Here is a 26,618-nt window from a genome sequence, read left to right on the forward strand (position 1 = left end):
TAAAACAAATACAGGTTACCTGCTCAAATCTATTATGCACAGGATTAATACATTCTATAAGATATTGTTGGATGATAGAGAGCTAACTGATGTCATCTGATCATCAATAATATTTTTTTAAAAATAATGTTAGACTTGCCATGGTTAATTCTACATATAACACGCGTTGCGTAATTCTATTTTTGGCCTTCGTCGCTCTCCATAGATCCTGCAACAAACTTCACAAAGTAAAGGAAAGTCAGTGCGATTCTGCTGCTGTCAAAAAAATTACGGAAATCATGAGCGGCCTTCTGTAAGTGAGCTCAGAATAACACACATTTTAAGAATAATATCACGCGTCGTTTTGTAAGCACCTTAACTGAATCGACTGATTTACTCCTTCGACCTACATTACTTTCTGTTAACTCCGTTGGGCGGTTTAAGGAGTGACAAGAGTTTTGTATACCAGACGGTCCACTGCTTGGGTTTTTTATTACAGTCTCGTGAAGGTTGCGGATGTAATCGCTGGTTAAATTTGTTTGAATAATTTGATTTCTTGCAGATGCTTGTAGCGGCTGTCACACTGTCCTTCGTCTAACATGGATTAACAGTTAAATCATGCTAATGGAGGAACAGATCAGGTGCGCAGTCGTATATAAATTATACATGGTCTGATTAATTTGTAAACGTCTTGTATTTAAAGCAGTAGTTCACTACATTTAATTATAATTATTTACTCAAAATATAAATTTGATTTTATGCAGCGTTGCCTATACCGGTTAGCGAATGACATAATTTGCAGCGAGAGCTGTTTCATATCAGTGCCTAGATTCCCTTACGCGGTACTTTGATGTCATACGGTAATCGGTCTGGCTGCGCCCCGTTAATTCGTCCAAAGTTGTTGCATGGCCATTGATGCTGAATGCTGTAATTTAAAGCCACTGCTATTGACCAAATATCTATTCACCAACATATTTACATATTTTATTAACAACATAATTCTTTTCTATATAATTCAAGCATAATTTTCATTTTATGCGTTTTTTCAGCTTTGGAGAGGAGGAGGGCTCTAGAGAGAAGGGTGTGCTCTATAGATGGCAGGGGTATTCCTGCAATGTTACATTTGAGAGATTGGGTTTATCCAGACCTGTGCTTCATGCTGCGCTGGGGGCGTTACATGGACTTCTACTGACAGAAGGCAGGTATTGAAGTCTGGTCTGTGGGTGTAAAATTTATGCCAACAGTTAAATATAAACAGAGCTTTCAAAGCTAACAGAAAGTGTGTAATTTCTGCATCATCATAATCACTCCCTTTTCACTCTGGTTAGATGTGTTAAGCGTTTACATTTACATTAATGCATTTTGCAGATGCTTTTGTCCAAAGCGATTTACATTACATTGTACTATACATTTGTTTCTGACTATGTGCAATCCCCTGGGATTTAACTCATGACCTTGGCGTTGCTAGCGCTATGCTGTAACCACTGAGCCACGGGAATGCCGTTTGTTGTGTAAAGTTACTTCTGGCACAATAGTATTGTGGTTTGGTACACCCATAGTTAAATATATAATTACATATTAAAATGTAGGTAACACACACAGTTTCTGGCAATCTCATTTTAATCTTCAGTACCTTTAGAGTAGTATTGGATACTTCATATCTTCGCAGAGTATTCATTGTTATCACATTTATAAAAGACCAATATATCTGTGCAAAGATTTGTGAAATCAGTGGAGCTCCTGGAGGCTAGCAGTGGGCAGAACTAAAGCATGAACACCCAATGCATCATCGCATTCTCCCTCCATAATTGTTGATTTACAACATTAGGTACGACATAAGACTCTGTTTCACTTACTGCAACCTTTCACTACTTCACTGAGTACAACTTGTTTTCAGTTCAGACAGCTTTTTTTTAGGCCAAGACTAGTCTTAAAGGGATCATAGTCCACCCAAAAATGAAAGGGTTATCATCTTTTACACAACCTCAGGTTGTTCCAAACCTGTACATTTCTTTGTTCTGCTGAACTCCAAGGTCTGGAAGAATTTTTGTTACAAAACAGATTTCAATTCAATTCAAGTTTATTTATATAGCGCTTTTCACAATGTGTATTGTTTCAAAGCAGCTTTACAGTTAGAACACAGCACAGTGCATGGTGTTTATACAACGAGTAAGATCATTCTAATAAATAATATCTAATTTCTAAATAAATAAATAAATAAATAAATGAATGAATGCAGTCTCCCGGTGAGCAGGCCAACACTGCCCTGCTGTGGCGAGGAACCCAAACTCCAATGATTGATTAATGGAGAAAAAAACCTTGGGAGAAACCAGGCTTAACCGGGAGGGCCAGATCCCCTCTGACGTGTCATAGCTGCACTCAAACTGCTGACATGTGATTTAAGTTTAGCATTTAATACCAAATATTGTAACTTCAGCATTAATAAGACAAATAGTCCGTCTTTGCTCTTGGTTGGGGATGTAGTGGTCTGATCTGGGATGGTCTGATGGTCATATTTCTCTTCGCTGGTGGTGGAATTGCCTTAGATGGAGCTGGGATGGTCAGTCAGTCTGCAGCTGTAGCTGTCCGCCATTGTAGGGAAACTAAATACGATGGGTGTCATTGGGTGATTAGATCTGTTTGGTTAGTGACATTTTACCAAATATCATGTGTTTAATCTGGGGGTGAGGAAATGTTGACAGAATTTTTATTTTTGGTTGAACTATCATTTTAAACCCTGTAGGGGAATCCACCCCTTAAAGTTTATTAGGGAGGTTGTGAAAGTTACTTTGCTAATTTCAGCCAAAGAAATAAAAAAGAAAAAACAAAAACATACTGGAACCTGTGTGCACAGTGTCTATTGTAAAAATATGTCATGTAATACAGGTTTCCTTACGTATGATATGTGATTATTTTTCAGAAATTTTTTCGTTATGTTGATTGAAGAATATTTACTCTACAGAATACAAATGTATATCTTTTGTGGAAGGCGCACCCATAAACTATAAAATGTTAATCTAATCATTGCATTTGTACCCAGAATATCCTATTGCAGCAACAATTAGACTTAGAACTATACTGCTGTTTATCCTACTAATGGACATCTTAATAATTACACTTTAACATGAAGACTGATGTAAATTGTGACCAAACATTTTCTGTTACCATATCTTCCATTATGTTATGTCCATCCACTTAAAAGGATAGTTCAAATGTATTATAAAATCATTTATTTGCTCAAGTCGTTCAAAACCTGTATGGCTCTTTCATCTGTGAAAAACAAATCGACAGGATTTGTGCCTGTACACTGGAAGTCAAAGGAGCCAATGTGCATCAAAAAATATTTTGATGAATCAATTATTTTTGGGAATACCTATTAAATCCAATAGGTAAACTATGGATGCTGTTCCAAAGATGCCAGATCTAGCTTGTGTCAGCACAAATAAATCCCTTGAGGTCATGGGGTCAAATGTAGAAATTCAACGATACTAAATTTTACCACTGACACTGCGGGTCAGTTATTCAGAGTGATTTATGTCGATACCGATTCTGAATATTAAAGTAATATTTCTTCGCTTTCTAAATGTTAATAATTCATGACTTGATAATTTTAACATTTTCTATATACATCTATATTCCTATCATTTTCCTGTCCTCTTTAGATTGTCAATCATGTTTTCTCTCTCAGATGGATGTGTTTACAGTTTCGGTGAACAGCCGTGGAATCAAGTGAGTTGTCACCCTGTCAGCCCTGTTTTAGAGAGCTCCCTTAGTGGTCAGCATGTGATATCTGTGTCTGCGGGCAGCTATCACTGTTCTGCATTAACTGACAATGGCCTTGTTCACATGTGGGGGGAAAACTCCTACGGTCAGTGTGGCATCTCTGGAATGGACCACCTTCCCAATCCCACTCCTGTTAACGTGGTAGATGATGAGTCCCAGCCTCCTCAACTGGTCCGGATCCAGAATGTGGCCTGCGGGGCACAGCACACCCTTGCCCTGTCTGGAAAGAACGAGGTCTGGGCCTGGGGTAGTGGCTGCCAGCTGGGACTGGTAACAAATGTGTTCCCTGTATGGAAACCCCAGAAGGTGGAGCATCTAGTGGGAAGATATGTAGTTCAGATAGCTTGCGGGGGCTTTCACAGTCTTGCTTTGGTTGAGTTTCTTTCAACCCCGGAGGCCTGTCAGCATATCCAGGATATCTATCCTGGGCAGTGCAAACAGAGCTTGTACACTCTGACCGACAAAGATGATCATGTTATTATTTCCGATGATCATTACTGCCCGCTCGGGGTGGAACTGGCTGATTCTAAACAAGGTTCAGGAAAGATTTCTCCAGCTCAGATGCCGCCAACCAAGCACTCAACGTCTGACTGCCAAGAATCCCTGTGGCCAGAAAACGTTTATGTAAACCAGCAATCCTCATCTCAGGAAAACTCAGAGAATCCTGTTGGTGTTACTGACATCAGGCGAGTTCCTCTGGGGAGAGCAAAAAGCAAAAACAGTGCATACCCAGATGAACAAGCTCTTAAAGACTACCTCAAAAGAATCTCAGACCAGACTCTTGCAGAGCAGGCAGAAACTGCTTCGTTGGGAGGATCAAGTGGTCCGAGCCGTCAGGCATCACTCACGCACCCTTTCAGATCTGACCTTTTTGATGAGAGTATAATGCTACCTGCTCCAACAACTGATGATGTTACACCTCTGGCAAAACAAGTCAAACCTTCTCATCTATTACCATTGGGGGATTCTAGTTATAACAATTTTTCACAGGACTCCAGTGTTAATCGAGGGGTTTGCATCAGTGACCTCGTGAACAGCAATGGATGTTTGTTTGAGTCCTGCGAGGAGGGCGTAGAGGCAGCTGGATTGGACTTGTGTCTGACTGATACTCTCCAAAGCAAAAAGAGTATCAGTCTGAATGACATCTTTGTAGAGGACAGCGGTGCACATGATCGCAGAGGCTCTTTAACCAGCATCCTCTCTCCAGGTATTGTAACCTCAAAACTAGTAATTTTTTTAAATGTATTTTTAGGGGTTTTACACATTTTATTGAAACAGGACAGTGTAGAGCTGACAGGTGGGGAGCTAGTTAGGCAAAGGACTCGAGAAGGCAATCGAACACCACAGAGCTACACAATTTTGTCTAAGTTAATTTTACATAGTTCGAGAGGCGTGTGGTTATGTAATCCATTTTGAAAACACTATTTGAATTTCTGTTTTGTTTTTTTCTAACAATATCATTATATTATCAAATTGTGAATCAGTATTGTGTATCGTATTGAATTCAGAACTGAGTGTAGAGTAACACCCCGAGAATAAACTACTGCACATCACAAGCAAAAAATTATTGACCAAATGACTAGGTCAATGAATGATCTTTTTAAATGTGTGGTTTACAAAGAATAAATTGTTCCTATGACTAATGATAGTTATTTTGAACTTCTACTATTTAATGTGCTGCCATTCATTTAATTTTAGCATCATCTTCTGACAGTCATCTGATCAGCTATGCAAGAGCTGTAGCGGACAACAGGGGTACTTCAGAGCATAAAAATCTCTTCCCGTCCCTCTACACAGAAGTGTGGAGCTGGGGAAGTGGCCAGGAAGGACAACTAGGTCACGGAGACCATTTGCCCAGGTACAATAGAGTCTTTATAGTCACCAAACCATTATTTATGTTTAACTGTTGGGGTCCTCAAATCCAATGCACAGCTGGAAGCATTTGTGTTGTTTTCTTCCCATAGGTTACAGCCTCTGTGCATCAAAAGCTTAAGTAAAAAGGAAGTTGTGAAGATCACTGCTGGAGAGAATCACTCTCTGGCTCTGACAGCACAGTGTCAGGTACGGATGTCTGCTTTTGAATCAGAGCTGTGACTAACTAGTTTTAGCCTTTAGGACCAAAACACAGCATTTGATCCAAAGCAAACAGTATTTCAAAATCAGATTATTTTTGATAAAATACATGTACAGTATTGTGAAGTATTTAATGGAATCCATCAAGGGTGTGAAAAATAATTAATGTTGAATGTTGCTTCGGATTAAACCGTCTGCCAAGTTTTTATATGTTTTTTTTTCTCCCACTGTCACACAGGTTTATTCATGGGGAAGTGACAAATTTGGACAGCTAGGTCGAATTAACACTCCAAACACAGTTCCTAATCTTACTAAAGTAAACCTTTGCCTATTAGGTTATACTGTCATCTTTTTCATAAACTGTCCTGTTAGTTTGAACAAATTAATTCTTGGATCAGTCAGTCTATCAATGTTAATGATGTTAGGTTTCTGATGGAATCCGTGTATGGGACATGGCAGCGGGGCAAACCCACACTTTACTGCTGGCTGATGGAGACTTTTACCAGCCCATATTGTATTACACTGGAGAGCAGGTGATGTGGAACGCTGACAGCTCTCATCCTTTCTCTGATACATATACCCAGACGCCCACCCTTTTACCTTTCAGCATGAAGGTTTGTGTAGATTTGTTTTTATTTTGAAATGAAAGTTGGTTGTAAGAAATATTTTTATAAATTATAAATTTGACAATTTAGCAGTTTGGTACTGTTAAAGTTACATTGCTATAAGATAATATTTTTGGATTAACCCACTCTTATTCTTATCTGTGTTTTTTGTTAAGATTGGCTATGTAAGCCACGTGTTCAGTGGAGGACTGAATTGTTTGGCTTTGGCCGATCAGAACACTATGGGTTTCATAGCCACAGTTCATGAACTGGCTTCAGCAGAGAGGGAGTTCTACTGCACTCTTAGTAAAGTAAAGAGTCAAATATTGGCTCCTCTTCTGCGTCCGGGTATGTAACAAACACATTGATTTACCAGTGATCTCATTGTAAGAAATGAACAGCTGAAGGATAATCTAACAATACTGGACATTACAGAAAATGAAACTGAACTCAACTTTATTTATGTAGTGCTTTTTGCAATTTTGATTGTTACAAAGCAGCTACACATGAGACATATTGACTATAAGCAAAACAATTAAAGTTATACCTGTAAAAACAAGAAAAAGGTGAAAACACAGAAGACAGACATACCCACATACAAACATGTACTCACACACATACACAGACAAGCACACACACAGACATGCACGCGCACACACAGACAAGCAGGCATACACACAGACACGCACGCACACACAGTGAAAGCACACATTTAAGAGAAAGGAGAGAGAAACAAAGGCCAATATTAAAGAGACTATAAAATCCTATATGCAGTATTAACTATGTAAAGCTTTAAAATTCTAATTGTAAAGCAGCCCCCCTGGCCAGGCAAATAATGCAAAACAGTATACAAACGGTGGAGAGGAACCGAAAACTCCAATCGAGAAAATAAACCTCAGGATAACCCTGGCCCAGCCAGGGGATTCCAGTTGTGAAGGCACAACCAGGCTGAATAAAAATAAATTAACATACTAATAAGGTAAATTACTGCGATGGGTTGGCACTCCATCCAGGGTGTATCCTGCCTTGATGCCCGATGACTCCTGAGATAGGCGCAGGCTCCCCGTGACCCGAGGTAGTTCGGATAAGCGGTAGAAAATGGATGGATGGATAAGGTAAATTATAGATTTAAGATCATCATTAATAATCTAATAGCATTTGAAATGTTGTAGTGAAGATGTGTCAAGTCGCAGAGTCCTTCTTTATTCAGCTCTATCATCTCAGTTCTTGTCAGGTTGCCGCTTCCCATTCTCCGCTCTACCATCAGGTCTGGGCATGAACTGCATGCTGCTCACTGTGGTAACTTTGGAACAATGAGACAAGACTTGCTGCGAGTAGATTACTGTTCTGCACTCTTTGATGCAACAAGTACATCAGTTGTTGTTGGAAGTATTCCCTGTGCCAGTTGATCTAACTAATGCAGTCTAAACCCTAAGAGGATTTATTTTATGGAAGTGTAGTGTATGCAAGATTAAAAAGATGTGTCTTTATTCTAGATTTAAACTGACAGGGTGTGTCTGCCTCCCGGACAGTGCAGGGAAGACCATTCCAAAGTGTTTGCGCTAGAGAGAAGGATCTACCACCTGCACTTTGTACTGCCCTCGCAGCGCGTATTCTTGAGCAAAGCTAGACACCCAGTTAACATTCAAAAGTCCTCCAATAAACACACAAGGCTTGACTTATCTTGTATTTTACTGAAGTGTTGTTTCCAGATTTTTCTCCTTTTTTTGTTGGTAAAACTGAAACATTACAGAGAAAAAAGAACAATCATACACAATGTTGTAAATTCAAATGATCACGAAAGCTTAAAGCAGCACAGTACTGAGTAGAAAATACAGCTCACTATAACAGCTAAATAACAGAATCAATCACTGAGAGGATCTGGCTACAGTTGAGTGCTAACTAGCGGAGCTAGCTACAGTTGTATGCTAATTAGCGCAGCACATGAACTACTGAAACAATAGAAAGTTGCTAACATGACATTTCTTAATAAAGGAAAGTTTCTTGTTATAGTTTACACATACAGTCAGGTCCATAAATATTGGGACATCGACACAATTCTAACATTTTTGGCTCTATACACCACCGCAATGGATTTCAAATGAAACAAACAAGATGTGCTTTAACTGCAGACTGCCAGGGTATTTACATCTAAATCAGGTGAATGGTGTAGGAATTAAAACAGTTTGCATATGTGCCTACCACTTGTTAAGCGACCAAAAGTACTGGGACAGAATAATAATCATAAATCAAACTTTCACTTTTTAATACTTGGTTGCAAATCCTTTGCATTCAATTACAGTCTGAAGTCTGGAACACATAGACATCGCCAGTTCCACTGGCAGCCATACATGCCCACGCCATGACACCACCATGCTTGGTATGGTAGTGTCATAGGTGGTATGCTTAGGATCATGAGCAGTTCCTTTCATTCTCCATACTCTTCTCTTCGCATCACTCTGGTACACGTTGATCTTGGTCTCATCTGTCCATAGGTTGTCGTTCCAGAACTGTGAAGGCTTTTTTAGATGTCGTTTGGCAAACTCTAATCTGGCCTTCCTGTTTTTGAGGCTCACCAATGGTTTACATCTTGTGGTGAACCCTCTGTATTCACTCTGGTGAAGTCTTCTCTTTATTGTTGACTTTGACACACATACACCTACCTTCTGGAGAGTGTTCTTGATCTGGCCAACTGTTGTGAAGGGTGTTTTCTTCACCAGGGAAATAATTATTCGGACATCCACCACAGTTGTTTTCCGTGGTCTTCGGGGTCTTTTGGTGTTGCTGAGCTCACCGGTGCGTTTCTTCTTTTTAAGAATGTTCCAAACAGTTGTTTTGGCCACGCCTAATGTTCTTGATATCTCTCTGATGGGTTTGTTTTGCTTTTTCAGCCTAATGATGGCTTGCTTCACAGATAGTGACAGCTCTTTGGACCTAATCTTGACAGTTGACAGCAACTGATTCCAAATGCAAATAGCACACTGCTATTTTACTTTATCTGCTCATTGTTATTGGGATAGTGAGGGAATAACACACACCTGGCCATGGAACAGCTGAGAAGCCAATTGTCCCATTACTTTTGGTCCTCTAACAAGTGGGAGGCACATAGGCAAAACTGTTGTAATTCCTACACCGTTCACCTGATTTGGATGCAAGTACCCTCAAATTAAAGCTGACAGTCTGATTTGAAATCATTGTGGTGGTGTATAGAGCCAAAAATGTTAGAATTGTGTCGATGTCCCAATAAATTTGGACTGTATTACTCACAGATGAATATTCATGACACGGCCCTTTGGGCTGAGGAGCCTGAGAGCCTCTCACGACTGCTGCAGCAGGGTGCACGCGCTGTGGCATGAGGAACACAACGTCTCGTTCCTTCCATCAGGGAACTGAGGTAACATACGTAACCAAGACTTTCCCTTAGTGTCAGACATGAGCACTACCGCAAAATTGTTACCTACCAGTAGACAGGTAGGGGGTCCCAGAGCTTTTTGAAGGTGGGAAGCCCCTGCCTTCGGCCCTCACCAGCCGCGGCCTTGTTTCTCTAACAGCGAGAAGCCACCCGGTACCGTAAAGCCACTGGGTAAGTGCTACTTCCTCAATGGGGGATGCGCTACAGAGACCACTTCCTACCGTAGGAAGGAGTTTAGTGGAGATACCAACATTGTCTTGCCGTTTAGGGGAGAACTCATGGGGGGAATCTGTGGATTGAAGGAGTTTATCGCAAGGTGGAGGTCCACCTAGGGAAGGTCATGGGTTCTGTGTATTCTGCGGAATATAAATACGTAGGCGTGGTTAACTCGGTGCTAAAAAAGGTTAAAAATCGCTCTCACAAACCTTCTCTGGATCGGTTCCAAATTTGTGGAATGATCTGCCTGCTGCTACAAGATCAGCAGATTCTGTCGGCTTATTTAAGCGTTGCCGGTACATAAGTGAATGAAGATAAGGAGGTGCCAAACCAGTGGTGGTCTTGTAGGCCAGGAGCAGAGTCTTGAATTTGATGTGAGCGACTATAGGGAGCCAATGTAACTTGAAGAGAGGAGTGACTTGTGTTCTCTTAGGTTCATTGAAGACCGAAGATAAAAATAAATAATACATCTGATTATCAGAACTTAATTTGATATCTTTAGTACATTTTCATAACTTGCCTACATTTTAACTATGGTGATTTAAATCAACTGTAATAAATAAATTAGTTGTGTGTGTGTGCCCTGCGATGGGTTGGCACTCCATCCAGGGTGTATCCTGCCTTGATGCCCGATGACTCCTGAGATAGGCGCAGGCTCCGGTTACCCGAGGTAGTTCGGATAAGCGGTAGAAAATGGAATGGAATGGAAAATAAATTAGTTTAATTAATCGAAGAAAAATTTCCTATAACATATAGAATTACAATGGGTGATTTTTTTTTCATGAAATTTAGGATAATTACTTATTCGGTGAAGTAGATTTTTTGCCATTCCGCCCAGCCCTAAAGTACATTAGACAGAACCACCCTGCTGGGGGGTTACTACTTCTGGAGCACTAGATCCGGTTAGAGCTATGCAGTAGATAACTCAGCTGGTACCCGGCCTAAGGGGGCAGCTTTGCTCTGCCTAGCCCGCCCGCAGAAGGTGCTTAGTGATGGGTGGAATACCTGTTCTTCACCCAGTGTGGGAAGAAGAGAGGCGAAGTAGCACGCTGACCCACCTAGGAGGGGGGAGGTGCTTTTGCAGGCATACACCCTACCGGCCATCGGTTAGCAGATACTTAAAGAAAACTGTTTTTACCTTTTATTGTTGCCACATAACTGTTAACTGTGACATTTCGTCAAATAATGAAATAAACAACACTTCCATTAATGAATAATCAAAAGCAATTACAAACCCAAACTATTTAAGTATAACACTAAAATACATCGAAAAATATATAACATGGAGTTGCTAGCTCGTTCATTATCTATACTTTAAGTTATCTGGTACATTGTAGCAGGAGGACTCGAGGCTGAGAGATTTAAACATGCATTTCTTCAGATTAATGACGCGTTTCATCATATAAGAGGTACTTCCTCCCTTTCACGAAACATCTTTACTTTCACAAAGTTTAACCAAACTTTTGAACATTTGCTGCATAGTGGTGATGGTAATGAACTGCGCATGTGCATAATGAGATAAAGTCCTTGTCGCAGGTCCAGTCAGACAGATACAACTGTAAAATGCTCACTGCCGTTCGCTTGTGATTAAAAAATTCAGGAATCGATGAACAGAACCGAAATGCGCGAATTCCCAGTTCTTTAAAATTTGGAACTGGTTCTAAAATGGAACCAGTTCTCGATACCCAACCCTAGTGATGAGCGGCGAGGGTGGCTACATACACTTTTAGTGTGGAATGGGAGAGATTACTCTCAAGTCTCTATGGAAGGACAGCACGTTCTAGATCGAGCAACTCCGCGGGTCTTTTCCTCGAGAAGAGCACCAGGACGGAGAGAGGCGCCACTTAAAGGCGTACAGCCGCCTATTGGCAGGGGCCCTAGCCCGAGTCATGGTCTCAACCACAGTAGGGGGTAGGCCACTCAGGATCTACTTGTCCCGTCCAGGAGCCAGACATGGAGGTTCCAGAGGTCGTGTCTTGGATGCCACAATGTGCCCTTCTCCTGAGAAAGCAGGTCCTTTATCAGGGGAATCGGCCAGGAGGGAGTTGTCATCAGGAGCATTAGCTCCGAGAACCAAGTCCGGTTGGGCCAGTATGGCACTCTCTAGCCAGTCCTGGAGCGGTCTCATGTGCATCAAGCCGAGGTGGATGACCCCCACCAAGGACGCCATGTGCCCCAGGAGCCTCTGAAATTGTTTCAGGGGAAACCCTGAGTTCAGCTTGAAGAGGTTCAAGCAGTTCAGCACTGACTGTGCGCGCTCAGAACACAGTCGCGCTTTCATGAAGACAGAGTCGAGTTCCATAACGAGAAAAAGATGCTCTGCATGGGAACGAGCTTGCTCTTTTCCCGGTTGACATGTAGTCCCAAACATTCTAAGTGCCGGAGCACCAGGTCCATGTGTGTACACAGCAGATCTCGCAAGTGTTCCAGGATAAGCCAGTCATTGAGATAGTTGAGTATCCACACACATTTCCCTGAGGGGAAGAAAACTCAAACACCTCTGGAACTGGAGAAGTCGCTGCACCACGTCTTTCTGATTGCTGCAGATTTTTAGATCAGCTTAGCTCATCAAATGGATCATCGATCGAAGGTTCCGAAGAACAAAAGGTGAATGAATGCAGCACGCCATCTCCCTTTTATTCCCGGATACCGGGGGGGAGTCCAGCATGCAAATTTCATTCGCCAATATCAATGGCCTTTTCAAAACTAGACAGAAGATGATAGGTTCTCAAGTCAAACCCCATATGTCTGTTCGACACAACGTCGAGAAACCGACAGAAAGGGAACTGTGTTGGAAAGTTTAGAATCTTTTATAATGGAGTATGGATTTTTTCTCTCCTGCTATCCTCTAGCGAGCCTGGCCTTGTGTCTGGGTCCGTCCTCCATGTTGCTGTTTCAGGAGGTGGCTGGTAGGTTCAGCAAGCTTTGCCACCTGACAGGACAGAACTCAACGTCGCTGACCAACTTCCTGCAGCGTGGAAAAGTGATCAAAACACTGGCGTTGATCAAGAACACACATATTTTCATAGACACCTATAGAGAGCAAGTATACTGTTCATATTCTGTAACAAGCAAGACGCATGGTTGGAGATTTAGAATCTAATGGATATTTAGCATTATTTGATTTTAGTTTACATTATTTTTAATGGCACCGATATTGTTGTGTATTCTCAGGTACAGTGATCCAGTTGGAAACTTTCTTGTGATGGGAGGATTCCAGTCATTGGTGAAACCGTTACAGTGGGTTGTTTTGCCTGAGTCATACAGAATTAATTTACATCTATACATCATTAGTTATCTGAGTTTATGAGGTTTGTGATGTCTTCATTTGTGAAATTTGGTTCAGGGAAATCTTTGGAAACAAACTGGAATTGATACACACACTGGTGGAGTCCAAGGAGAATAACCTCTCGCCCTGTGAGCTGTTAGTCACTTTGTTTTACTCGCCTCTGCAGCATCTGCACAGCTATAACAGATTACTTCTCAAACTGGCCAACTGCTTCGATGTGGTAAAAAAAAACAGTTTTTCTGTATGCTCTTTAATGGAAAGAAAGTTGAGAAACTGTGTAACAAAATGTTTATATTTAGAGAACTGAGGAATACCATTGGATTCATGATGGCAGCTCAAAATATGAAGCTTTAGCTCGTCTTCTAAGCAAGCAGAGAAAAGATGCAGAGAGCACTTTTAATTTCTGGAAAAACTTTAGAGGAAAGAGTACGGTATGTTGACAGATATGAACTCATGTTTTAATCACATACAAGAATGTGGAAAATGTTTCCACATACAGCAATTCTAGTAAAATAAAATACAAATTCTGTAAAGTATAATTCTTAAACTAACAGCTGTCTGTTGCAGCGGTTAATATCCACATTTGTTGTTAAACAGTTCTTTAAAAGTATGTGTGCTTCCAGTGCATATTGTGGTAAATTTGACCCACTTGCTATTTCCCTTAATATACTTGAATTGCTCATAATGCTGCAAGACTAATGGTGACAGATCCGACCTCAGAAGTTTCACATCTCTTTCTCTTGTGCCTGTCTGAATTTTTTTCTCAGGAATCCCTGCGCAAGCCGTCTCGTCGCCTGATTTGCGAGAGCACCAATAAAAGTCTGACGCTACAGAACGCTGGAAGATTTTCTGGCAGCTGTTTTATACTCTTCAATGACGTTCTGGTCCATGCACAGGTTAATCAGTTTCTAATCACAAGATGTTGCCTCTCTGTAATTTAATTTTGGGCATTTTGTGTTTATTCATGTCATTTTTTTTTTTTATTCAGGGCACTGTTCCATCAAAGATGTTTGTAAGTATTGTGTGTTTTAGTTTCAAAATCAGAGTATAGTCCAGGACATGGATTGAGAGATGCAAACTACATTTTGTATTTAATTAATGTCCATGTGTAAATGATAGAAGATGATCAGATTAACTGTGTTCATGCTGCCAACTGCTAAACAGCCATGCAAAACTATATAGCACCTTATTCTGCGTTAATACACGTTATTGTTTGATATTGTTATCAAGGTGACCACCCTTCCCGCTTTGCACTGTACTGCACAGCATTTTCATCCCTTGTCCATCTTGTTGCATAATGAAAAAATGTCCCGAATTTTCATCAGTGTATTGGTTTTTAGTTGTCTTATAAAGAAAAACATTATTTTACCAGAAACCCACATGAGACACTTGTTTGTGTCATTGCTTATTTAACTATTTAACAGCGCTGTGTCAAAAGCAGCAACCCGGTACACACCGGTGTCCAACAAGCTCATACAAATGCAACTATTCTTAAAATCTGACGGTACACACCGGTGTCCAACGAGCTCATACAAAGGCAATTATTTTTATAGTCTGAATTTTATCGTAGATTGGGTGGCGATTCCTCTCATGTCACTAAAACATCGTAAACTGTCAAAATTTTAAGATACAGTTAACATTTAATTGAAATCGCCATTAAAATATATTTATATAACATTTTATCTATGACTTAATTATGTTGTAGTTGGAATTGACTAAATAACACATTATTCTTAATGAGTTTTTCTATTAAAGAGTATCTTTTGTATGATTTTGAATGTTTAAGATGACCGGCTCAGTTCTTATGGTACATTGTATGCAAAGTGTAGTATTCCTTAAGCAATTAAAATTTGCAATACAGACGAAGGCATTGATGTTATTCCTGTCAAAATGTAGATAAGGGAGTGGTTTGTTTAGTTACATTTACATTTATATATTTGGCAGACGCTTTTATCCAAAGCGACTTACATTGTAATATCCTTTACATTTATTTCCAAGTATGTGCAATTCCCTGGGATTGAACCCACGACCTTGCTTTGTTAACGCAACGCTCTTACCAGTGAGCTACAGGAAAGCTAACTATCCAACTAAACTTATTTGCAGTTCTCATCTCACTTTGTTTATCCGCTGGCTACACTTTGGGTGGAGCCCATCTCTGAAGAAAGTGAGGGCATGTAAGTTACTCATCCGAAAATCTTTTTTCATTTTTATTATTTATTATCAAAGTTTATATTAAGGCAAAGAAGCTGCAGTTCAGGATTACTTGTGTGCTTTCTGATAAATTGTGAATGTATTTGTTGATCCGTCATTTCTAGTCTTGGCCTTAAGCTGACCACTCCTGAAGATAGCTTTGTTGTTCTCGCATCATCTTCTGTGGAAAAGGTATTACACTCGTGATCTGATGCTGAATCCGATTGGGTTGATGGTTTAGGTTTGTTCATATTTTCTGGCTCTCCGTTTGTTAGGGAAAGTGGCTGAGAGCAATTAACAAGGCCACTGATGATGTGCTTACCGCGAGACTGAACGGAAAGACTTGTGTGTCCAGTGGCCGCCAGACAAGTGAACCTCCTGTGTCGCGTACTGCAGCCTACAGTTTCATCAAAGAGGGTCCACTCAAAGATACCTCATATGATGGCCGCTGGCTGTCAGGCAAACCTCATGGAAAGTGAGTGTTTTTCTACTGTATGGGTAAAGTGGGGAATGCTAGGGCGTTCATGTGCAATTTTTACCTCAGAAACTCATATGTCCGATAATTCAGATAGCACGTGAAGGCATTTTAAGGGATATTTCACCCCAAAATAAAGATTTTGTCATTCTTAAGTGGCCGATCACGCAGAACGTGTTTTTCATGTTTGGCATGACCTGCTCGTTGGCTTTTTGAAAAGAACAGCACGCAGCATTTTATATGTTGCTAGTCAACAACCGAAACAGCTGTACTGTCAGTCAAGAAATATAGTGTGAGCTCCCTAGTTGCTGTTAACTATTAGTGGTCATATTAGCAGAAACTTTAAAACAGGTACAAGAAGAGGATGCTCACTCTGACCTTAAAGGGTTACAGTTACCGGACGTTTCAAGCAACTGTAAAGTTCCGTCACCACAATGGAAGCCTCGCCCTGTCTCCAAAAACGCAAGGCACAGCATAACCACGAGGCGCCCCGCCGCACATAAGCAGCGCGCAAAACTGCAGAAGAAAGTAAGTCAAGCAGGTTTGGAACAACATGAGTGTGAGGAAATGAAGACAGAATTTTCATTTTAGGGTGAACTGTCCCGTTAATATATATATATATATATATATATATATATATATATATATATATATATACATATAGCAACCTCTCTTTACTCTCTGTTGGTCAAATTAACCTCCTCTTACTTCCTTTCCTCCAATAGAGGAATTTTAAAGTGGCCAGATGGGACGGTTTACTGTGGCACATTTAAGAATGGACTGCAGGATGGGTCAGTGCACAAACATTGTATGATGGACATGCTTGAGCAGTGTCCTTTGTCATACTGTTTTTCAAACATTATTTGCATTTTTTCTTCTCTGTTTGCAGATTTGGAGATTATATGATGCCCAACAGCACTTTCAACAAGTTTGAGCGTTACCAGGGTCAATGGAAGGAGGGGAAAATAAATGGCTTTGGAACGTACTGGTAATAATTATGTGAATGTGTGTTACATTAGAGCATTAGCAGTTACTAAGGGACCATGGTTTAAGCCGTCCGTCTCTGCAGGTATGCTTCAGGTGAGGTATACGAGGGCTCGTTCAAAGAGAACTTGTGTCACGGTCACGGCATGTTACGCAGTGGAAAGATGGCCTCTCCTTCCTCCAGTAGTGTGTTTGTGGGCCAGTGGGTTCAAGGGAAGAAAAAAGGCTACGGGGTGTGTGATGACTTCAGCAGGTATGCACATTTTAACAAAATGAATAAATGTAATGTGCTGCAAAATAAATCTTAAACCAGGTCTTTGTCACCTTGAAGGTTTTTATTTTACATCAATTCAATTCAAGTTTATTTATATAGCGCTTTTCACAATGTGTATTATTTCAAAGCAGCTTTACAGGGGCAAACAGGAAAAACAGAAAAGGTAAAACGCAGCACAGTGCATGGTATTTATACAACGAGTAAGATCATTCTAATAAATAATTTCTAATTAAATAAATAAATGAATGCAGTCTCCCGGTGAGCAGGCCAACACTGCCCTGCTGTGGCGAGGAACCCAAACTCCAATGATTGATTAATGGAGAAAAAAACCTTGGGAGAAACCAGGGTCAACCGGGAGGGCCAGATCCCCTCTGACGTGTCATAGCTGCACTCAAACTGGTGACATGTGATTTTAGTTTAGCATTTAATACCAAATATTGTAACTTCAGCATTAATAAGACAAATAGTCCGTCTTTGCTCTTGGTTGGGGATGTAGTGGTCTGAGCTGGGATGGTCCAAAGGTCATATTTCTCTTGGCTGGTGGTGGAATTGCCTTGATGGAGCTGGGATGGTCAGTCAGTCTGCAGCTGTAGCTGGCGTAATCTCAAACTGGGGATGGGCATCTGTTGGCCGTCTGGACATGGTGGAACTTCTTCCTACCTCGGCATGGGCCTCCCGAGGCAGAGGCGGAAAGAGAATAAAGAGAATAATTAGCGTAGCTGCTGTTCATTAACTATGCATTAAGTGAAAGCTTGGCTGAATAGATGTGTCTTTAATCTAGATTTAAATAGGGAGAGTGTGTCTGACCCTCGAATAGTATCAGCAAGGCTATTCCAGAGTTTAGGTGCTACGTATGAGAAAGCTCGTCCCCCTTTGGTGGATTTTGTTATTCTAGGTGTTGTCAAAAGTCCTAAGTTTTGAGATGTTAGAGAGCGTGATGGGTTGTAACGTGATAAAAGCTCGGTTAAGTAAGTAGGTGCTAAACCGTTCAGGGCTTTGTAAGTTAATTAAAATAATTTTTAAATCAATACGACACTTAATGGGTAGCCAGTGAAGCGATGATAAAACTGGGGTTATGTTTTCTTGACCTAGTAAGAACTCTGGCAGCTGCATTCTGAACTAACTGTAGTTTGTTTATCGATGATACAGGACAACCACTAAGAAAAGCATTGCAATAGTCAAGCCGTGAGGTCACAAATGCATGAATAAGCTTTTCTGCGTCTGCAACACATAAACTATTTCGTAATTTGGCAACATTTCTAAGGTGGAAGAAAGCTGTTTTTGTGATATTTGAGATGTGATTTTTAAATGACAGGTTGCCGTCTAATATAACGCCTAGGTCTTTAACTGTATTTGTTGGAGTAACAGTGCAGCTTTCAATTTGCAGGCTGTAATCGGAGATATTCTGTTTACTTGATTTTGGTGCTATAAGTAATACTTCTGTTTTGCTAGAGTTTAAAAGGAGGAAATTACTAGTCATCCAATGTTTTATGTCCTCGATGCACTCTGCCAGTTTGGATAGCTTAAAGGAATCATCTGGTCTTGATGAGATTTATAGCGGAGTATCATCTGCATAACAGTGGAATCTAATTCCATGTTTTCTAATAATGTTGCCGAGGGGCAGCATGTATATGGAGAAAAGCAAGGGTCCTAAAACCGATCCCTGAGGTAATACATAATTTAGTTGCGTAAGATTTGACGATTTCACATTTAAATGGACGTATTAGGGCGCGAGTGGTGTTATTATACCATGGTGCTATGATCTTTCCATCAATCCTTTTTGACTTCATAGGTGCGACCGCTTCTAATGCATTGGAGAAAATGGTGCCCATGTTGCTGGTCATGTCATCGAGCGATTCTATATTAGTTGGAAAGGTTATTAGAGGAGTCAGATCTGGCAAGTTCTTTACGAAACTGTCTTTAGTAGTTGAGGTGATTGTTCTACCCTGTCGATAACGAGATATACAACTGATTTCTACAGTGCGCAGTGTACATGTTATAAGAGGGTGATCGGAAACATCGTCGCTTTGAGGTATAATATCGATATTGGTTAGATCGGCTCCGTGAGATATAATCAAGTCTTGGGTATGATTAAGGCGATGAGTAGGTCTATTGATGTATTGTGTTACACCACAAGAGTCTAGTAGTTCTTTAAACGCCACAGTTAATGGATCGTTAGCAATATCTACGTGGATATTAAAATCTCCAACAATCCGTACTTTATCGACGTTAACCAATAGATCCGATAAGAAGTCTGCGAACTCTATCAGAAAATTAGTGTAAGGCCCAGGGGGTCTATACACAGTAACCAATGTAAGAGAGACCAATGATTTTTTACTTTTGTTTGGAACTGTTATGTTCAACGAAAGCATTTCAAATGATTTAAATGTATGCATTGTTCTCCGAGTAACGGTAAGAAAGTCTCTAAAGATTGTTGCGACACCGCCACCTCAACCAACCGGACGTGGCTCATGAATATAACCGTAGCTTGGTGGAGTAGACTCATTTAGACCGAAGTAATCATTTGGCTTAAGCCAGGTTTCAGTAAGGCAAAGTATATCAAAACTGTTGTCTTTGATCATTTCATTTACAATAACTGCCTTTGGATTTAGTGATCTAATATTAAGTAGCCCAAACTTTAGGCATTGATTTTGCTCATTAAATATAGTGTCTTTTGGTTTAATCATGATAAGATTTTTTCTCTGACTTTTAAATAAATGATTATTTGGTTGTATTATTCGGGGGAAAGACACAGTCTCTATGCATTTGAAAGCAGTTACATCCTTAACTGTAACATTCTTAACAGTTGGGCGAGAAGAACACAGACTATGGTTAAAATTTGTACTTACTAGTCAAATGGTGCGTAGCGTCTTTGAGATGGTGTCAGACAGAATTTCCACTCCAATGCTGCTGGGGTGCAGCCCGTCGGGGCGGAAGAGCCTTGGTCGCTCCCAGAACAGATCCAAAATTATTTACAAAGAGCAGCTTCTGTTCAATACACCATGACATTAACCAATTATTAAGCGTAAATAGTCTACTGAACTTTTCGTTCCTTCGTCGGTAAGTAGGAAGCGGCCCTGATACGATGATCCTGGCTGTGAGCGATGCATTGCGAACAGTATCGACCAGACTCCTGAAGTCCCTCTTCAGGATCTCTGACTGCCGCATTCTCACATCATTCACCCCCGCGTGCAGAACTACGGCTCCCACTCTTGCATCCTCCTTCAGAATCGCAGTTACCTGCGCAGAGACATCGAGAACACAGGCGCCAGGAAAACAGTGAGTGCGCACCTTACCTTCATTGAAGGAGGCGCGTTACGTTCCGGACGATTGAGTCTCCGATGACCACAGCGTTGGATTTCGTCTCGCAGAGGGCAGCATAGCGATTTCTCGTAGAAATCTCGAAGACCGGTGGCGGTGGTGGGGGAGAGTTCATCGCTCCGGTCCTGGATTTCGCCTCTTGCCGTGCGTGTGTAGGTGCAGGAGTGAAATTTATTTTGGCTCGTCGTGATCTTGAAGCCTGGGATCTGTGCATAGAAACACATGGAGTAGAAGTGATAGGAGTATTACAATCACGTCGAACACTTACCGCAGCTTTGCGAGCGTCAGCCCAGGATGTTTCCAGCGCCATTTTTCATTCTCGCAGACATGTTTGCCTCTTGAGTAGATCGTGGATCTGCTTCTCCAATACTTCCAGTTCTGACTGAAGTGCGAAGAAAGATTCATCATCTGCACTCATAGGTAACGTTAAACACATATCTGAATCATTAGCCATTAGTGGTGTCATAATGAGAACAGTGGGTTAAGCAGTAGAGGCAATATTCAGAAAATAAAGGCTGGGAATGCTCACAGCCTGAGTGCTAATAGCGAATGGTCGTACAAAACAAATGTATCTGTGCATATATGACAATATTTGGTATTGGATACACTTAAGGATAGGTTTAACCCTCTGTGAGTTATCAATTTAGAACATAAATATTAAGAAATAACAGGAATAAACGATATATTTAGAAAAAGTTTGACGGAGCTCTGTCTCAAACCACGCTCTCTCAGCAAACAGGCTTAATGGCTTAATGATCATAAGCCATATTCGCACAGGATAAGTATTACCTGGGGACCTCAAGTTATTTGTAATAATTGCAGAGGTTGTCTGTGATCTTAATCCCATGCGAATCGGCCATATTTGTAATTTGTAAAGAAAAAATTCCCCCGCAAATTACCTACCATATTTTGACGAACACCGAGGTCCTGTGATAATATTAGTTCCCATGCAAATCGATTTGGCGGCTTCTGATATTATTTCGAGTGCGGAGTCATATCCATATCGCCCCGCGATGCCGTTTTCGCCGGGATTCTCACGTTTTGTTATTTCTCATGGAAACTCCTGTCACATGATTGAGAACCAGACAGAGGAAGATCCCTGAACCTGATCGCGGTTATCAAATGCTGACAGGTACGGTCATATATCATTACATACACCATACAACTATTTATATACAAACTATAGGCAATGCCTTGCCATCATATCCGGGAAATAAGTCTGTACATTTTAGTTAATATCACAGGCATTGTCCCGTGCGAATGTGCCACATGAAATACAGATGTGGGGAGGTAATTTCTGTGAGTATGTAATTATCTGGGGGTGAGGTGCGAATAGGCCTTTACTTTATATTATTTAGTTATTTAAAGGACAACTTGCCTAGTAAATATACATCAAATTATGGGGCAATGTATAGTTTAATGTTCATTATGTAAACAGATATTTGACTGCAGAATCCTACAGTTGTCCAATCAGAAGGAAACCCCTAACCTATCCAATCAGTGTCATGATCCTGTCCTTCTTGTCAGGTAGTTTTCTGGTTTTGTTGGCAGGGTAGTGACTAGGGCCGGGTATTGTAAAAAAAAAAAGATACGGTTCCGATACCGATACTTTGAGTTCGATACCGCTTCCTAAACAATACCTTTTTCAATACCAATGTTTTTTTTTAAGTGTAACCCACAGTAGTATAAAGTTAAAACAGTTTTCAGTGGGAAATAAACAGTTTGTAGACAGTATGTAATGCTCACATTGCTGAATACTTAAAATCTTTAAATTACTAAGCAAGTCTGCATTTTCTGGAGACAAACAAGGGTACTTGTGACTGATAATCAGGTTTCTCGACTCCTTAGAACAGCATAGATGGAAGTCATCTGTAGTGTTTTATATGTCTGAATCTTCTCTGTAGTGCTTCTGGCAGTCATTTCTGTCCTCCACGGCAAATGGCTCTTTAAGGGCCGAGCTTTGGCCTCTTCTGTAAACAAATATGTAATACAGCTCAAGGCAAGGAAGGAAGGAGACGTGAACCTGAAGACATTTAATCAAAATAATAACAAAGACAAAAAGACAGCCGGCAGCCCCTCACGGATGACTGCCAGCAAATAAAACATAAATACAAACATACACATGTTCGGGCCCGGTCCTCTCTCCTCGACGGTCCGGTCGCTCGTTCTCTTATATGCTCCAGATCTCCTACGTGATACGAGACTGGTGCATGCACAGCTGGCGCTCATTAACAATTACTCACCGGTCTCGAACCACGGTCTCGCCCCGCCTACTCCACTACAAAATATAAATATAAAACACTATTGAGGTAAATGGAAACTGCAGCAAATCAATGAAAATAAAGCAACTGTTCTGAAAATAAAATGAAAAAAAAATAGAATATATTTTGTTTCTTAAGCAGTTACTGTCATCCTTAAAGCATTAAGCACTAATTTAGCTAGCTATCTTTAGCCAAACATCTAAACAAAATATAACATTACGTAGGTCCCATTTGATACAACTAACTCTCATGATTCAAAGCCCATGGGGGGTGTCCCATGGGCTTGGACAGTCCTAGGGGGAGTTCTTGTCCGGGCTGGGGCTCGGGAGCGCAAAGCCCCAGGGGATTGACGGTGGAACCCCGGGGGGGAACAGGGGCAGGGCCTCTACGCCGGCTGGCACGCCGCGGACTGGATCGCCGGACTCGGGACCACCGGACTGGGTACCACCGGACTCGGGACCACCGGACTCGAAACAACGGGCCTCGGGACCACCGGACTCGGGACCACCCGACTCGGGACAACCGGGCTGGATGTCGGTTGCTGCACCGGCTGGGATCCCGGTAGAACCGGCCTGGACGCTCCGCCGCGACGCCTTTCCCTCTTTCTATGGACCAGCGGGTCAATGGCCAGCTTAAGCAGGACCGTGGGGGACATAGGGAGTTCCGCGTCGGAGGAGTTAGCAGACGTCGTCCCCGAACCTCTCCTCGTCACAGGCGCCGCCAGGAGGAACAGGGCCGGTGAAGTTCAAACCAGAGGGACCTCACTCACGGGATCGTCCCGGTTGGCCATATACCTGACTATGTCCTCAAACCCTAGGGGGGCTAGCAACCTCTTCTCCAACGGTGTGAGGCGCCGAGTGAGGACCGTTTTCAACTCCGCCTCGCCAAACTCAGTCCTCTCCGCCACCGCCGAGAATGCCCTGGCGAACTCCTGGTTCCCTTAATTCCCCTGACAGAACCCTAGCAGCAAGTGGGCTTGGTCGGATTGCAAGGACAGCGCAGTGCCGTCCATCTGAGCCATCCAGCTGCCTGCTGGGTTTTGTATGGCTCGGTCATTCTGACATGAACTGTGGTGGAGTAAGAAACCAATTCCAGGCAGACGGTGGTGAAGGGGTTTAAACAAGAATTTATTATAAAAAGACACTATACACTATACAAAAAGGTAAAACCAAAACCCACGAGAGGGAAAACAAGACAAGAAATCTGCATCTCTGCAATTAATACAAATGACTAGAGATCCTCCGCTAATACTAATCTCGTGCAAATAGTGCTCAGGGCACATCAAGCGATCTCTAACAATACATAGTTACGTAAAGTACAAAAATGTTTTACTCGCATAATATTGCTGCAAAAGTCACCAGTCTCCTTCTTACCTTTTCTCTCCCTCTCTCTTAGACAAAATGCATGTTTCATCTCAGGATAATTATATATTTTAAATAATAATAATAATATATATATATCGTAGCGATTTTAGCTGCCTGTTAAAATAAGGATGAGTTTAACTCACTAAATATGATTCTCCACCAGATCTATAAAGATCACATTCATGAAATTAGTTATTAATAACGTCAATACAGCAAAATATGTATAATAATCGTCATAACACATACATATCTTACAATTTCTGATTAGCAGTATAGTGATAAAAATCCTATTTGTATTTGTAGTGAGGAAGGCGTGACGGGAGCCGCGGGGCCGGTGGCGTGAGTGATAGTGGAAATCAGTCCCGCATCTCCCATCAAATGTCAGGGCTGGACGTAAACTTTTTTTGCACATAGCACCGATGCTACAGAGGTTTAAAGTTTTGTTGCACAGGCCAAACAATTGTATCACAAGTATACATATTTGATGAACAGCTGTCCTTTAATGACCACATTGCCAAGACAACGCGATCATGCCAATATGCCTTATTCAACATTAGAATGGTTAAACCCTATCTCGCTGAGCATGAGGCACAACTCCTTGTCAAGGCCAGGGTAATCTCAAGGTTGGACTACTGGAATGCTCTCCTTGCTGATCTTCCTGCAAAGGCTATCAAACTGCTCAAGCTGGTTCAGAACACAGCAGCACGCCTTGTCCTCCAATAGCCTAAAAGTGCTAATGTGACACCCCTTTTCATCTCTCTCCACTGGCTACGGTTGAAGCCCGTATCAGATTCAGGTCACCAATGCTTGCCTACTGGACTATCACTGGAAATGCACCGGCATACTTTAACACACTCCTTCACCCCATCGAGATCCCTGCATTCAGCAAACCAGTTGCGTCTTGTATTTCCTGCTCATAAGGGCAGTAAATCGCTTCTCCGCCCATTCTGATTCACAACTCCTATCTGGTGGAACATTTTTCCTAACTCGGTCCGGTCAACCACATCTCTCACAACATTCAAAAAACTACCTAAAACCCCTCTCTTCTGTGAATACTTGACAGACAAAAGAAAAAAAAAACTATCTTTCTCTCAACAGGTAGTGGTCTAGCTTTTGTTGAAAACAATAACTTTGTATTGTCACATATTGTATTATTGCTACTGTATGACATATCGCTTTTTGAACCCTAAACTCATTGTAAGTCCCTTTGGATAAAAGCATCTGCTAAATGTTATCTTCTTTAAAATAAACACAAGAGCAGGTCACCACATAAATACACAAGTGACTGAAAAAGGACATTAAGGTTACACAAATGGATGAATTAGGGCCATATAATTTTTAGTTTTTGCCAAATTTCTTTTTTGATATTTAATTTTGGCTGGCTGACTAGCAGCCCTAGTTGTTACAGAACCCCCCACTCTACGAACACCTCCAGGTGTTCTCTTGCTGGGATGTCCACTTGGTCGTGGTGCAGTTTAAATGGGATGGGTTTGGTGAAATTCCTGAATTAAGGATGGGTCCAAAATGTCCTTTGTGGCTAGGCAAGGCAAGTTTATTTATATAGCACATTTCATACACTAGGGCAATTCAAAGTGCTTTACATAAAATGATTGACAGAAACATCCAGCTGTTCATTTAATCAATACATTGGCAAAGAGAGTCAATAGGCCTGTAGTCATTGGGTGAGAGGGCTAGGTAGATCTGAGTGTCATCTGCATAGCTGTGGTAGGCAATTTGGTACTTTTTCACTATTTGGCCAAGTGGGAACATATTCAAATTGAAGAGGAGCGGAGCAAGAATTGAGCCCTGTGGAACACCACAAGTCATGGGTGTCCAGTCAGATTTATGGTTTTCTATGTTCACATAGTAACCTCTCCCTTTAAGTCAGTGGTTATCAACTCTGGCCCGCGAGATCCACTTTCCTGCCGAGTTTAGCACCAACTCTGATAAAACACCTGAAGAGGCTAATCAGTGACTTCGCGTTCAACCTAATGTTGGGCTACGCAGATTGTTTGGCATAGCGCATGAAAGTACCGCGAGAGCGATTCAAATGCGTACCGCGCAATCTGCACTTGAATCTCTTTTGCTGTACTTAAATGACATACGATGACAGATTTGCGCAGCGCCGCATTAAGTTGAACGCATCTATTGTAAAGACGCTGATTAGCTTGTTCAGGTGTTTTATATCAGAGTTGGGGATAAACTCTGCAGGAAAATGGATCTCGCGGGCCAGAGTTGAGATCCAGTGCTTTAAGGTATGACCCAAACCATTTAAGTACCAACCCAGAAAGCCCTACCCAGTTTTCCAGCCTATGTAGGAGTATGGTGTGATCTACCGTGTCAAAAGCAGCACTGAGATCTAGTAAAACCAGAACTGATATTTTGCCTGAAT

General features: G+C 41.4%; 2 protein-coding genes across 11 annotated transcripts in view; one reads left to right on the plus strand and one right to left on the minus strand.

Moving 5' to 3' along the window:
- The first annotated feature begins 223 nt into the window (after window positions 1–223).
- Window positions 224–26,618, plus strand: part of als2a (alsin Rho guanine nucleotide exchange factor ALS2 a) — a 53,153-nt gene continuing 26,758 nt past the window's right edge. For 9 of the 10 annotated variants that reach the window (XR_008907354.1, XR_008907355.1, XM_056755440.1 and 6 more), the window contains exons 1-21: window positions 224–292; window positions 542–620; window positions 1,029–1,177; window positions 3,668–4,969; window positions 5,461–5,620; window positions 5,727–5,823; window positions 6,074–6,151; window positions 6,261–6,449; window positions 6,617–6,788; window positions 12,921–13,110; window positions 13,243–13,308; window positions 13,415–13,577; window positions 13,657–13,788; window positions 14,125–14,253; window positions 14,346–14,369; window positions 15,461–15,531; window positions 15,673–15,739; window positions 15,823–16,022; window positions 16,748–16,813; window positions 16,912–17,010; window positions 17,092–17,259. Coding sequence is in view for 8 of the 10 variants with exons in the window: in XM_056755440.1 (XP_056611418.1) it covers window positions 598–620; window positions 1,029–1,177; window positions 3,668–4,969; window positions 5,461–5,620; window positions 5,727–5,823; window positions 6,074–6,151; window positions 6,261–6,449; window positions 6,617–6,788; window positions 12,921–13,110; window positions 13,243–13,308; window positions 13,415–13,577; window positions 13,657–13,788; window positions 14,125–14,253; window positions 14,346–14,369; window positions 15,461–15,531; window positions 15,673–15,739; window positions 15,823–16,022; window positions 16,748–16,813; window positions 16,912–17,010; window positions 17,092–17,259 (3,545 nt within the window). In the remaining 2 variants the exon portion in view is untranslated. Of the gene's footprint in view, window positions 293–541; window positions 621–1,028; window positions 1,182–3,667; window positions 4,970–5,460; window positions 5,621–5,726; window positions 5,824–6,073; window positions 6,152–6,260; window positions 6,450–6,616; window positions 6,789–12,920; window positions 13,111–13,242; window positions 13,309–13,414; window positions 13,578–13,656; window positions 13,789–14,124; window positions 14,254–14,345; window positions 14,370–15,460; window positions 15,532–15,672; window positions 15,740–15,822; window positions 16,023–16,747; window positions 16,814–16,911; window positions 17,011–17,091; window positions 17,260–26,618 lie in introns of those variants that run through there. The other variant, XM_056755446.1, reaches the window with a different exon arrangement.
- On the minus strand, window positions 17,425–21,221 carry LOC130427781 (uncharacterized). The gene is made up of 3 exons (XM_056755449.1): window positions 20,600–21,221; window positions 20,130–20,520; window positions 17,425–17,952 (listed from the first exon to the last, which is right to left on the minus strand). Exons 1-2 carry the CDS (start codon window positions 20,909–20,911, stop codon window positions 20,164–20,166), a joined length of 669 nt encoding a protein of 222 aa, XP_056611427.1. The 5' UTR covers window positions 20,912–21,221; the 3' UTR covers window positions 17,425–17,952; window positions 20,130–20,163.

Source organism: Triplophysa dalaica, chromosome 8 (assembly GCF_015846415.1).
Source record: "Triplophysa dalaica isolate WHDGS20190420 chromosome 8, ASM1584641v1, whole genome shotgun sequence".
NCBI lineage: Eukaryota > Metazoa > Chordata > Actinopteri > Cypriniformes > Nemacheilidae > Triplophysa > Triplophysa dalaica.